The sequence below is a fragment of the Balaenoptera physalus genome (genome assembly GCF_965194825.1).
Source record: "Balaenoptera physalus genome assembly, chromosome: 15".
In the NCBI taxonomy this organism is placed as follows: Eukaryota; Metazoa; Chordata; class Mammalia; order Artiodactyla; family Balaenopteridae; genus Balaenoptera; species Balaenoptera physalus.
Window position 1 is genome coordinate 57,956,882 of NC_138894.1, and position 14,114 is coordinate 57,970,995.

Sequence of the window (14,114 nt, forward strand, 5' to 3'; positions counted from 1 at the left end):
AAAATCAGCAAAGAATTGGGCCCTCAAAACTTTGTTTTTGGAGGACCTTTTTGCATTTATGCAAAACCCACTTACTAAAATGACAACAATCTAAAAGCAAGGCACACACATACAAGCTGCCATAAGAACAAGATTAATCCTTGTTTGGATGGCACTTTTTAAAGTTTTATTTGATAGCCGGATCCCATAACTAATAATGTAGCTATCTCCCAGCATATGTTTTCAGTGCTTCCTGCTTTATATAAGTATTTCTTCACCTCATTTAGTTTTCTTTCTCAACTATGCACTGCTCTCAGTTGTCAGCACACATATTCATTTCTCAATTGCATTATCTTTTGCACACCTAAGCCTCTCCAATCTTTTTAACTATTAGCTTCACTGACTGAAAACCACTATTATGGCATAATTAAAATTCTAATAAATGGTGCTACTGTAACTTCTCCGCACAGTTCTTTTAAACATGCTAAATGTTTTCTATGGTTTAGCACTCTTCAAGTAAAACTGATTCAAATAAAAACATGTTACAGAAATAATTCAAATTCACCAAAACATTTACAAAAATGAAACATGATGCACTAGTAACCAAGGATTGTATGTAATTCTTAAATTCTAAAAATTCCAAACTCTCCAAAAGTTTATCTTCAACCTTTATCTTACTTTAGAATAATTTATTTAAAATTATTTCATTTTATTTATTTTACTTTTTATTAATTTTTTGATCTTCAGCCCTTGATCTTTTACTTTTATATATCTAAAACTTTAATTTCATACCCTTAATATCTGTTGACATTAACATTTATAGGAACTGTTAATACTTTTCCTTAAAAAGGCTTAAGAAAGTGCCCATGCACAAATCAAACAAGTACTTATTTTATCCCTAAGCAAGTATTTTCACTTGTAATATATTTATATCTTTTCTGTTCACAATTTTTATGTAAAAAGAGAAAAACTGAGATTTTTATGAAACTATCAAAAAGAAATCCTGCAGAATGTGATTATTTCTGTTTACATTAGAAACTCTCATTAACGACTCTGAAATTCAAACGATTTTTTCCCAAAGTTGAGAAACTCCATAATGTACTCTTCTATTCCCCATCACTCCTTAATGGTACCTAACACTGCTGCTTAGATTTTAAAGATAAATCATCAAAACAGCAGAAGGCAAAAATGTCAATATATACCTTACAAGGACTGCTAGAAAACAAAGTCTTCCATTCGGTTGGAACAGAGATAGACATGAACGGTTCAGCTTTTTCCACTTCCCCATCTCAGAAAACACCAAAATAAACGTGGAGGCAAAGCTACTGCATGGTTACAAAGCCCCCTGGCTACCGGTGAAGCCTCAGCCCTAGCTGCGCTAGAGCGCTCAGTTACACTCAACCGGCCACGTGGCTGTCACAAGCAGAAGACAAGATTAACAGCGTAAACTAACCTAGAAATAATAACCTCCTCCCACAACCTCGGAGTTGGGGTAGAAGAAATAAAGTATGTGTCATTTCTTTGCACGCTAAGACTTTTTTCTGTAAGGAGAAAACCAAGTACAGAGGTTGCTTTAAAGAGGCTTTAAAGCAGAAATCAGGTCCAGGAAGATCCCGAGAGTGTGCCCCCAGTGAATTAAGACACGCCAACTCCCATGAGCTGCGATGGGAACAGAGGCATTCTGCAAAGGGGCAACGGGGTGGAGTTGAGTAAGATGGAGCACTACGCACATGGGCCGCTTTCCCCTGACTCCCACCGTCCTCCCGGGTTCCAGCCTCGCTGCTGTTGCGATGGGGCGAACTCAGAAGGCTGAAGGGCCTCGCACACGCCCACACGACCTCTCACCTTCCCGGTAAGGGCAGAGGTAACCAAGGGCCCAAGAGAAGCGGCGAACAGGAAGTGTCCATATTGCAGCGCTGAAACACTAACTCCCATCCCACCAAGACAGCCACCCTCTGAGGCCCCCCGGGCGCCCGCTGGAGGAGGGGCCAGAGGGTGCCGGGGTCGGCCACCCCCACATCCGGGACCCGCCCCTGCCCACCCCCAACGCCCAGCCGCCCCGCTGCTCGAAGTTCACTGCCGGCCGCGCCCGGAGCCTCCCCGGGCACTATTTGGCCGGGCCCAGCCAGTCCGCACGGGGCCGGGCGAGGACTCCACGCCCGGCACGTCTCGCAGCACTTTATGCCGGGGGCGGGGGGAGGGGTGGGTGTGTGCTGCAAAGACTCCCGACGGGCTTGGGGCGCTTCCCCCAACAGCAGATTCGTCCCGAGTCGAGCGCTAAGCGTCCTCGGGGCCACCTCCGAGCCTTTCTGAAGAGCCGGCACCCCTCGCCGCGGTTTCCGCCGCGCGACACCCGCTCCCGGACGGTCATTACACCCCTCAGGAAAAACTCCTAACTCCTCACGGGGCCGCACTACCCTCAGTTCGCCACCCCCCCGGGAGCCCACACGCCACCCAAGGCGCGCGCAGGGGAGACCCCCGCGCCAGCGCCAATCCCTCACGGGACAAAAATGTCCGGGCCCGTCCGGGGACAGCCGCCTCCGCGCCTCACGCCCGGCGGCCGCCGCACGCGCTGCCCGGAGCGCGGACGCCGGGCGGCGCCGGCTGAGGAGGGCGCCGCTCCTCCCGGGACTCACCGTCAGCTCGGCCGCCGCAGCGGAGGGGTGAGGAACGAGCAGGGGAAGACACAATATGGCAGAGCACCGCAGCTGCTCCCGGCGGCTTCCAGTAGCCGCCTCCGGGAAGACGCGGCAACGAGCAGGCAACGGCAGCTGCGGTGGCGGCCGCGGCAGTACCACATCCCCCTCCGGCTCTCTTCCTCCCCTCCCTCCGCCCTCCCCCGCTGCCATGGCAACGCGGCGCCAAGGAGATGAGCCCCGCCCCTCCCTCCGGTCCCCGCCTCCAGTGACCCCTTGGGAGGGGGGCTCCGCCCGTCCCTCCCTGTCCCCTCCCACCTCCTACCGGGGGGCCAGGCCTGGGACCCGGCAGGCTGCCCAGGCGGCAGGTGGGGGAGGAAGGGGGATGCGGTGTCCGGAAGGGCGGGGCTCGCACGGAAGGCAGGGCGGAGACGTTGTGGGCCAGTCGGGTTTCGGGCTGAGGAGGGGCTGGGGAAGGCGGGAAAATGGAAAGGCCTCGCTTGCCCCGGGAAGGACCTATAGGAATGCGGCGGGGCGCGGCGCGGCCGCTGAGTGGCGGAGATGGGGCGGAGGCGGAGCGCGGCTGGGCGGAGCGACGGGTGGCCGCCCGGCTGGTCCGTCCGTGGAGCCTGTGCTGGGACTGCAGCGACGGCCCTCAAAAGCCCGATCTGTTGTGGGTTTCCTCAGGAGCTTTCCGCCATTGGCCAGGCTTTGAAAGAGCTTTAGGAACGGTAAAGCACTAATAGAAACTTAAAGTAGTATCACCCTCGCTTGACTGAAATTTTATGTGGAAACTAAGCTCAACGTGTCTGAGGTAAAAAGAAAAAAAAAAAGACTTAGGAATCAGATCCAAAATTTAATAAGCATTTACTGAGCGCTCACTAAGTGATATGGGCTGGGCTAAGTTCTTTACATGCATTGTCGTAACCATAGTGCTAAAATAGCATTGCCAGATAAAATACAGGTGTGCCCAGCTAAATCTGAATTTCAGCATAAGAATGTTCCATTTGGGAAATACTTCCTAGTTTGTTTTGGGGTTTTTTTTGTTGTTAAATCTGCCAACCCTATCCTAACTCTTACTAATTCCAACTTTACAGATAAGGAAACTGAGGCATAGAAAAATAACCTGTCAAATAGAGGGTAAGTGACAAAATTAAGGCTCCATTTTACTGCTATCATTTTGATCCTGATCATTAAATCTCTGAGTTCCTATATCTACATCTTCAAAAACTAGAGTAGTGATACCTATCTCACAAATGTGTTGAATGGATTTTTTTTTAAAAGAGTATATGAAAGAGACTTGGACTGTGGCTGAGGCATAGTAGGTGCTAACAGAAGTTCATTTCCTTCCTGAAAAATGAATGTTAACTGTATATATGCCAGGCTCTAAGTATAAAGTGGGCAGAATATGAAACAAGCTGCCTACTGACAATTAAACAAGTCAAACTGTGGGGGTGACAGAGATACAGAAGAATTATAGGAATCACAATATATAATAACAAAAATGGAAGTTTCATCCCCTCATTCCACAGATGAAAACACTGTTTATACGATTTGTCCAGTCATCTACTAGTTCCATTTGTTTTTCATTACACTGTCCTGGAGGGCCTCGTAGCTGCATTCAGAGTAAGAGACCACAAGGCAAATGTACAGTGTGCTTCATTTGAAGCAAGAGTTGCTTCACTTTCTCCCTTAAGCTCAATCACTGTTACCCCCTCATGTGGACAAAGTCAAGGAAGTTTCTAGAGGAGCAGTGTAGCAGAAAGGGAGAAGAGGTAAGAAGGAAGAAAGTTTGAGAGAAGGTGGCTTCTGGAGAGCGACAGTCTCCTCAGACCTCAGTCTTGTTTTATCTCTGCTGGTCATTGTCATGGTGGCCACTAACATAGGTCTTCATCTCCTTATAGATTTTTGCACTAGTGTCTTACTTGATATATGGAACTTTAGTTTCTGTTTTTCCTTCTAATCTATTTTAAACTCAGGTGACAAAACAATCCTCCTCAATTCCAGAAGAATTGCAGAATTTGAGAACTGGAAGTTATATATACTTTAGAGATATATCATCTAGGAGCCCAATCTATCATGGATGGGAAAACAAATCCAGAAAAGTGACGTAACTTGTCCATGGTCAAATAATGAATCTACTGCATCTGCATCCACTAAGCTTTCTCTGCTGGTCCTCTCTACTGATTGATTCACCCCAGAGAGGCTGGCACATTTAAATAATCTCTGCGGGTAAGGCTCAGGTCTCTTAGGAAATCTGTCGCACAGTTCAGAGTCCAGGGACGTGTTTATACTTAGAGGCTATTTTAGAGGGCTTTGAATATCTACAAAGGAAAAGCTCTGATTAAAAATAATGATGTTTCAGAGTGAGTAGCTTTTTCCCAGGAGTTTACAGAGTAAAAAGTCTAGGAAACAGCCTAAATCTTTAGGAAAAAAAGGATCCTGGCGTTTAAGATCTCCTGCAAAGCTTGTATTCTTTTTTTTTTTTTTTAATAAATTTATTTATTATTTGTTTTTGGCTGCGTTGGGTCTTCGTTGCTGCGCACAGGCTTTCTCTAGTTGTGGCGAGCAGGGGCTACTCTTCGTTGTGGTGCGTGGGCTTCTCATTGCGGTGGCTTCTCTTTTTGCCAAGCATGGGCTCTAGGCATGTGGGCTTCAGTAGTTGAGGCATGCGGGCTTAGTAGTTGTGGCTTGCGGGCTCTAGAGCACGGGCTCAGTAGTTGTGGCACATGGGCTTAGTTGCTCCACAGCATGTGGGATCTTCCCGGACCAGGGCTGGAACCTGTGTGCCCTGCATTGGCAGGTGGATTCTTAACCACTGCACCACCAGGGAAGTCCCGAAGCTTGTATTCTTCTTTCTCCAAAATACTTTAAAAGAACGTACTCATTAGTAAACTTTACTCGAAGACAAATGCATTAGAAAATATATTGTTTAAAATGCCCTCATGTTTAGGTTGAAAAGTGATAGGAACTCAAATATACGTGTTTAAATTTTAAATGTATTTATCATTGTATCATGTGTATTTAACAAAGGACTTTTTGATCATGAATTGATGCGTCCAAAAATAACCAGTTTACCAACACGGAATCTAGACTTCAAGCCCCTTGAGGTCAGTGATCATGTCTTTTTCATCCTTATAATGTAATTTCTTAGAATAGTTTCAGAACAAAGATGATGTTCAATAGTATTTGTCAATAAAAGAAGTAACTTTCCTCAAATGATATCAGAACTAGGATACAACATTCCTAAATACTGAGCTGCCACTTGGACTCAAAAGATTGTGAATGAAAGTCTTAATTCTTTTTTCCTTTAAGGATCTTTTTCAAAGTCCTTCTTAAAAACAACTACCTATGTTTAATCATAGCTACATTTGTATAAGCCCTGGTATTGGGATTAATTTGGACCAATCCTCCTATTGAGGAGACTAGAAAAACTCAACAAAATATTTAAAAATCAATTCAAAGGCATCAGAGAGCTAACATGATAGGAATTACCAGGCCATGGATCTGAGGAATGATGGAGGCCCAGGGATGTCCATTTATCCATTCCATAGAAGGTTGCTGAGAGGATGAGCAGGGATGAGGGACAGTGATTGGAATTCAGGGTGTGCTAAAGAGGCAGGAGGAGAGCTCTGTTGAAACTCCCTTGCTTTGTACTAGGAATCCAAATGGCTACATCCTAGAAGTAAATGGGTGACATCTCATTTTCAAAACATCTCAACCCTGAGAGTGGATTAGGATAATTCCCTTGAGCTAATACCCACAAGCCCTTGGTGGAGGCAAACTAAAATCCTTCCTGGAGTAAAGTAATATCATGTTAGGCCTGAAGTCATTTCTACTAACAATTTTGCAAATACAAAGTCTAGTGTACAATTAAAAGTAAGTCATACAAGGAAAGAAAATCAGCAGAAACAACAGAGAACAAAAACAGACCCAAAAGGAGTTCAGAGAGTGAAATTATCAAACATAGATTTAAAAATAACAATGCTTACTATATATAAATAAATAAAACACAAGATTAATAATTTAGGCAGATAACTAGAAACTTGAAAAAAGAAACAGATGAAAATTTTAGAACCAAAAAGTTCACTAACTGAAAATAACTCAGTGATGGGTATAATAACATATTAGACACAGATATAAAATTAGGGAACTAGAAGATAAGTCAGAAAAAAATACTCAGAATGAAGCACAAAGAATAAAAAGGATGGAAAATACAGAACACAGGGAAAGCATGTAGAAGATACAGTGGTAAAGTTTAATATGCACATGAATGGAATTCCAGAAGGAAAGAAAAGACAGTATTGGGCAGAAATAATATTTGAATGAATGAATTCCTAGCAGGATAAAAAAAATTTTTTTAATCAACACAATTGACACATAAACACATCATGAAAAAACTGCTGAAATCCAAAGACAAAGAAAAATCTTAAGAGCAGCTAGAGAAAATAAGAATTGATCTTTAAAGAAACAAAAATTAGACTTACAACTAATTTTTTTTAAAAATATTTATTTATTTATTTATTTGGCTGCGCTGAGTCTTAGTTGTGGGATCCTTGTTGCAGCATGCAGGATCTTTGTTGCGGCATGCAGCATCTTTGTTGCGGCATGCAGGATCTTTTAGTTGCAGCATGCGGGCTCTAGTTCCCTGACCAGAGATTGAACTTGGGCCCCCTGCTTTGGGAGTGTGGAGTCTTAATCACTGGACCACCAGGGAAGTCCCACAACTTACTTAATAACAGAACTATCTTAAGCCAGAAAATGATAGAATGATAACTTCAAAGGACTAAAAGCAAATATTTTAAGAATGAAGGTGAAATTTTCAAAATAGAGTATTTGTCACCAGCAGATTGATAGTGGCATTCTTTAGGCGGAAGGAATCCTAATTGTTAAATCAGAGATACATGAGGAGGGCTTCCCTGGTTGTGCAGTGGTTAAGAATCCGCCTGCCAATGCAGGGGACACAGGTTTGAGCCCTAGTCCGGGAAGATCCCACATGTTGCGGAGTAACTAAGCCCATGCACCACAACTACTGAGCCTGTGCTCAAGAGCCCGTGAGCCACAACTACTGAGCCTGCACTTTAGAGCCCATGAGCCACAACTGCTGAGCCCGCATGCCACAACTACTGAAGCCCGCGCGCCTAGAGCCCATGCTCCGCAACAAGAGAAGCCACTGCAACGAGAAGCCCATGCTCTCTGCAGCTAGAGAAAGCCCGCACGCAGCAATGAAGACCCAATGCAGCCATAAATAAATAAATAAATAAATAAATTTATTTTTTAAAAAGACAGGAAATAAAGATCAATCAAAATAATAAATATGTGGATAATTCTACATGAATATTGATATTAAATATTTAAGTCAATAGTAGTAATGTCTTCTGTATTTAAAAATACACAACAACTGTATATATGTCAGGAGAGGGGAAAAGGAATCAAGTGTTCTGAAATCTGCATTGTCTAGGAGAACGGAAAAAGTTACAATTAATAATACTCTAAGTCAAGAATACATTTTGTAATCTCTACAAAAATCACTAAAGGAATGATATAAGACTGTATGTATTAGTCAAGGCTCTCCAGAGATAAAGAGCTAACAGTGTGTGTGTATACGTGTGTGTGTGTGTGTGTGTGTGTAGAGTGAGAGCAAGAGTGAGAGAGAGAGACACTTATTTTAAGGAATTGGCTCAAGTGATTATGGAGGGGCTTGGAAGTCCAAAATCTACAGGGTAGTCTGACAAGCTGGAAGCCCAAAGAAGAATTGCAGTTTGAGTCCAAAATCAGTCGGCTGGCAGAATTCCTTCTTGCTCAGGGGAGATCAGTCTTTGTTTTATTAAGGCCTTCAACTGAATGGATGAAACTCACCCATGTAGTGGAGGGTAATCTGCTTTACTCAAAGTGCACTAATTTTAATGTTGATCTCATCCAATAAACATTTTCACAGAAACATCTAGAATAATGTTTGACTAAATATTTGGGCACTGTAGCACAGCCAAATGACATATAAAATTAACCATCGCATCATACAATTTGCAATCTAAAAGGAGAGAAGTAATGGAGTAATAAAAGGTAATCAATCTAAGTGTAAGATAGGACAAAACTAACTATATAACAGGCAAGACAAATAGGAAGTACTTAATAAGGTGGTAGATTTAAATCCAAATATATCGCTAATTACATTAAGTGAAAACAGATCCTAATTTAATGAAAAAGATTTTTTTGGTTACCTATTTTTTTTTTAACATCTTTATTGGAGTATAATTGCTTTACAATGGTGTGTTAGTTTCTGCTTTATAACAAAGTGAATCAGCTATACATATACATATATACACATATCTCCTCCCTCTTGCGTCTCCCTCCCACCCTCGCTATCCCACCCCTCTAGGTGGTCACAAAGCACCAAGCTGATCTCCCTGTGCTATGTGGCTGCTTCCCACTAGCTATCTATTTTACATTTGGTAGTGTATATATGTCCATGCCATTCTCTCACTTCGTCCCAGCTTACCCTTCCCCCACCCCGTGTCCTCAAGTCCACTCTCTATGTCTGCATCTTTATTCCTGTCCTGCCCCTAGGTTCTTCAGAACCATTTTTTTTTTTAGACTCCATATATATGTGTTAGCATATGGTATTTGTTTTTCTCTTTCTGACTTACTTCACTCTGCAGGACAGACTCTATCCATCCACCTCACTACAAATAACTCAATTTCATTTCTTTTTATGGCTGAGTAATATTCCATTGTATATATGTGCCACATCTTCTTTATTCATTCATCTGTCAATGGACACTTAGGTTGCTTCCATGTCCTGGCTATTGTAAATAGTGCTGCAATGAACAAAGGGGAGCATGTGTCTTTTTGAATTATGGTTTTCTCACGGTATATGCGCAGTAGTGGGATTGTTGGGTCATATGGTAGTTCTATTTTTAGGTTTTTAAGGAACCTCCATACTCTTCTCCATAGTGGCTGTATCAATTTACATTCCCACCAACAGTGCAAGAGGGTTCCCTTTTCTCCACACCCTCATCAACATTAATTGTTTGTAGAGTTTTTGAGGATGGCCATTCTGACCGGTGTGAGGTGATACCTCATTGTAGTTTTGATTTGCGTTTCTCTATTGCTTAGTGATGTTGAGCATCCTTTCATGTGTTTGTTGGCAATCTGTATATCTTCTTTGGAAAAATGTCTATTTAGGTCTTCTGCCCATTTTTGGATTGGGTTGTTTGTTTCTTTGATATTGAGCTGCATGAGCTGCTTGTAAATTTTGGAGATGAATCCTTTGTCAGTTGCTTCATTTGCAAATATCTTCTCCCATTCTGAGGGCTGTATTTTTGTCTTGTTTATGTTTTCCTTTGCTGTGCAAAAGCGTTTAAGTTTCATTAGGTCCCATTTGTTTATTTTTGTTTTATTTCCATTTCTCTAGGAGGTGGGCCAAAAAGGATCTTGCTGTGATTTATGTCATAGAGTGTTCTGCCTATGTTTTCCTCTAAGAGTTTGATAGTGTCTGGCCTTACACTTAGGTCTTTAATCCATTTTGAGTTTATTTTTGTGTATGGTGTTAGGGAGTGTTCTAATTTCATTCTTTTACATGTAGCTGTCCACTTTTCCCAGCACCACTTACTGAAGAGGCTGTCTTTTCTCCATTGTATATTCTTGCCTCTTTATCAAAAATGAGGTGACCATATGTGCGTGGGTTTATCTCTGGGCTTTCTATCCTGTTCCATTGATCTATACTTCTGTTTTTGTGCCAATACCATACTGTCTTGATTACTGTAGCTTTGTAGTATAGTCTGAAGTCAGGGAGCCTGTTTCCTCCAGCTACATTTTTCTTTCTCAAGATTGCTTTGGCTCTTTGGGGTCTTTTGTGTTCCCATACAAATTGTGAAATTTTTTGTTCTACTCCTGTGAAAAATGCCATTGGTAGTTTGATAGGGATTGCATTGAATCTGTAGATTGCTTTGAGTAGTATAGTCATTTTCACAAAGTTGATTCTTCCACTCCAAGAACATGGTATATCTCTCCATCTGTTTATATCATCTTTAATTTCTTTCATCAGTGTCTTATAGTTTTCTGCATGTCTCCTTAGGTAGGTTTATTCCTAGGTATTTTATTCTTTTTGTTGCAATGGTAAATGGGAGTGTTTCCCTAATTTCTCTTTCAGATTTTTCATCATTAGTGTATAGGAAGGGAAGAGATTTCTGTGCATTAATTTTGTATCCTGCTACTTTACCAAATTCATTGATTAGCTCTAGTAGTTTTCTGGTGGCATCTTTAGGAATCTCTATGTATAGTATCATGTCATCTGCAAACAATGACAGCTTTCTTCTTCTTTTCCGATTTGCATTCCTTTTATTTCTTTTTCTTCTCTGATTGCTGTGGCTAAAACTTCCAAAACTGTTGAATAATAGTGGTGAGAGTGGACAAACTTGTCTTGTTCCTGATCTTAGAGGAAATGCTTTCAGTTTTTCACCATTGAGAATGATGTTGGCTGTGGGTTTGTCATATACGGGCTTTATTATTTTGAGGTAAGTTCCCTCTATGCCTACTTTCTGAAGGGTTTTTATCATAAATGGGTGTTGAATTTTGTCAAAAGCTTTTTCTGCATCTATTGAGATGATCATATGGTTTTTCTCCTTCAGTTTGTTAATAAGGTTTATCACATTGATTGATTTGCGTATATTGAAGAATCCTTGCATTCCTGGGATAAACCCCACTTGATCATGGTGTATGATCCTTTTAATGTGCTGTTGGATTCTGTTTGCTAGTATTTTGTTGAGGATTTTTGCATCCATGTTCATCAGTGATATTGGCCTGTAGTTTTCTTTGTGACATCTTTGTCTGATTTTGGTATCAGGGTGATGGTGGACTTGTAGACTGAGTTTGGGAGTGTTCCTCCCTCTGCTATATGTTCGAAGAGTTTGAGAAGGATAGGTGTTAGCTCTTCTGTAAATGTTTGATAGAATTCACCTGTGAAGCCATCTGGTCCTGGGCTTTTGTTTGCTGGAGGATTTTTAATCACAGTTTCAATTTCAGTGCTTGTGATTGGTCTGTTTATATTTTCTATTTCTTCCTGGTTCAGTCTTGGAAGCTTGTGCTTTTCTAAGAATTTGGCCATTTCTTCGAGGTTGTCTATTTTATTGGCATATAGTTGCTTGTAGTAATCTCTCATGATGCTTTGTATTTCTGCAGTGTCAGTTATTACTTCTCCTTTTTCATTTCTAATTCTATTGATTAGAGTCTTCTCCCTTTTTTTCTTGATGAGTCTGGCTAATGGTTTATCAATTTTGTTTATCTTCTCAAAGAACCAGCTTTTAGTTTTATTGATCTTTGCTATTGTTTCCTTCAATTCTTTTTCCTTTATTTCTGATTTGATCTTTATGATTTCTTTCCTTCCTCTAACTTTGGGGGGTTTTTGTTCTTCTTTTTCTGATTGCTTTAAGTGTAAGGTTAGGTTGTTTATTTGAGATGGTTCTTGTTTCTTGAGGTAGGATTGTATTGCTATAAACTTCCCTCTTAGAACTGCTTTTGCTGCATCCCATAGGTTTTGAGTCATCGTGTTTTCATTGTCATTTGTTTCTAGGTATTTTTTGATTTCCTCTTTGATTTCTTCAGTGATCTCTTGGTTATTTAGTAATGTATTGTTTAGCCTCCATGTGTTTGTGTTTTTTACAGATTTTTTCCTGTAATTGATATCTAGTCTCATAGCGTTGTGGTCAGAAAAGATACCTGATATGATTTCAATTTTCTTAAATTTACCAAGGCTTGATTTGTGACCCAAGATATGATCTATCCTGGAAAATGTTCCATGAACACTTGAAAAGAAAGTGTATTCTGTGGTTTTTGGATGGAATGTCCTATAAATATCAATTAATTCCATCTTGTTTGATGTATCATTTAAAGCTTGTGTTTCCTTATTTATTTTCATTTTCGATGATCTGTCCATTGGTGAAAGTGGGGTGTTATAGTCCACTACTATGATTGTGTTACTGTCGATTTCCCCTTTTATGGCTGTTAGCATTTGCCTTATGTATTGAGGTGCTCCTATGTTGGGTGCATAAATATTTATACTTGTTATATCTTCTTCTTGGATTGATCCCTTGATCATTATGTAGTGTCCTTCTTTGTCTCTTGTAATAGTCTTTATTTTAAAGTCTATTTTGTCTGATATGAGAATTGCTACTCCAGCTTTCTTTTGATTTCCATTAGCCTGGACTATCTTTTTCCATCCCCTCACTTTCAGTCTGTATGTGTCCCTAGGTCTGAAGTGGGTATCTTGTAGACAGCATATATCCGGTTCTTGTTTTTGTATCCATTCAGCCAGTCTATGTCTTTTGGTTGGAACATTTAATCCATTTACATTTAAGGTAATTATTGATATGTATATTCGTATAACCATTTTCTTAATTGTTTTGGGTTTGTTATTGTAAATCTTTTCCTTCTTTTGTGTTTCCTGCCTAGAGAAGTTCCTTTAGCATTTGTTTTAAAGCTGGTTTGGTGGTGCTGAATTCTCTTAGCTTTTGCTTTTCTCTAAAGGTTTTAATCTCTCCATCGAATCTGAATGAGATCCTTGCTGAGTAGAGTAATCTTGGCTGTAGGTTTTTCCCTTTCATCACTTTAAATATGTCCTGCCACCCCCTTCTGGCTTGCAGACTTTCTGCTGAAAAATCAGCTGTTAACCTTATGGGGATTCCCTTGTATGTTATTTGTTGTTTTTCCCTTGCTGCTTTTGATATTTTTTCTTTGTATTTAATTTTTGATAGTTTGATTAATATGTGTCTTGGCGTGTTTCTCCTTGGGTTTATCCTGTATGGGACTCTCTGCGCTTCCTGGACCTGATTGACTATTTCCTTTCCCATATTAGGGAAGGTTTCAACTATAATCTCTTCAAATACTTTCTCAGTCCCTTTCTTTTTCTCTTCTTCTTCTGGGACCCCTATAATTCGAATGTTGGTGTGTTTAATGTCCCAGAGGTCTCTGAGACTGTCCTCAATTCTTTTCATTCTTTTTTCTTTATTCTGCTCTGCAGTAGTTATTTCCACTATTTTATCTTCCAGGCCACTCAACCATTCTTCTGCCTCAGTTATTCTGCTCTTGATTCCTTCTAAAGAATTTTTAATTTCATTTATTGTGTTGTTCATCATTGTTTATTTGCTCTTGAGTTCTTCTAGGTCTTTGTTAAACGTTTCCTGTATTTTCTTCATTCTGTTTCTAAGACTTTGGATCATCTTTACTATCATTACTCTGAATTCTTTTTCAGGTAGACTGCCTATTTTTTCTTCACTTGTTTGGTCTGGTGAGTTTTTACCTTGGTCCTTCATCTGCTGTGTGCTTCTCTGTCTTTTCATTTTGCTTAACTTACTGTGTTAGGGGTCTCCTTTTTGCAGGCTGCAGGTTCATTGTTCCCGTTGTTTTTTCTCTCTGCCCCAGTGGCTAAGGTTGGTTCAGTGGGTTGTGTAGGCTTCCTGGTGGAGGGGACTGGTGCCTGTGTTCTGGGGGATGAGGCTGGAT

General features: G+C 41.0%; 2 protein-coding genes across 8 annotated transcripts in view; one reads left to right on the forward strand and one right to left on the reverse strand.

The window, feature by feature from the left end:
• The window catches only part of FOXN2 (forkhead box N2), a 57,845-nt gene extending 55,032 nt beyond the window's left edge, over positions 1-2,813 (reverse strand). For 2 of the 4 annotated variants that reach the window (XM_082427819.1, XM_082427816.1), the window contains exon 1: positions 2,616-2,813. The gene's annotated coding sequence lies outside the window, so the exon portion shown is untranslated. Of the gene's footprint in view, positions 1-1,181; positions 1,669-1,709; positions 1,785-2,615 lie in introns of those variants that run through there. The other 2 variants (XM_082427817.1, XM_082427818.1) reach the window with 2 other exon arrangements.
• Positions 2,811-14,114, forward strand: part of LOC309644247 (uncharacterized protein) — a 337,219-nt gene continuing 325,915 nt past the window's right edge. For all 4 annotated transcript variants that reach the window (XR_014254303.1, XR_014254304.1, XM_082427909.1 and 1 more), the window contains exons 1-2: positions 2,811-3,346; positions 3,713-3,755. Coding sequence is in view for 2 of the 4 variants with exons in the window: in XM_082427909.1 (XP_082284035.1) it covers positions 3,101-3,346; positions 3,713-3,755 (289 nt within the window). In the remaining 2 variants the exon portion in view is untranslated. The remainder of the gene's footprint in view (positions 3,347-3,712; positions 3,756-14,114) is intronic.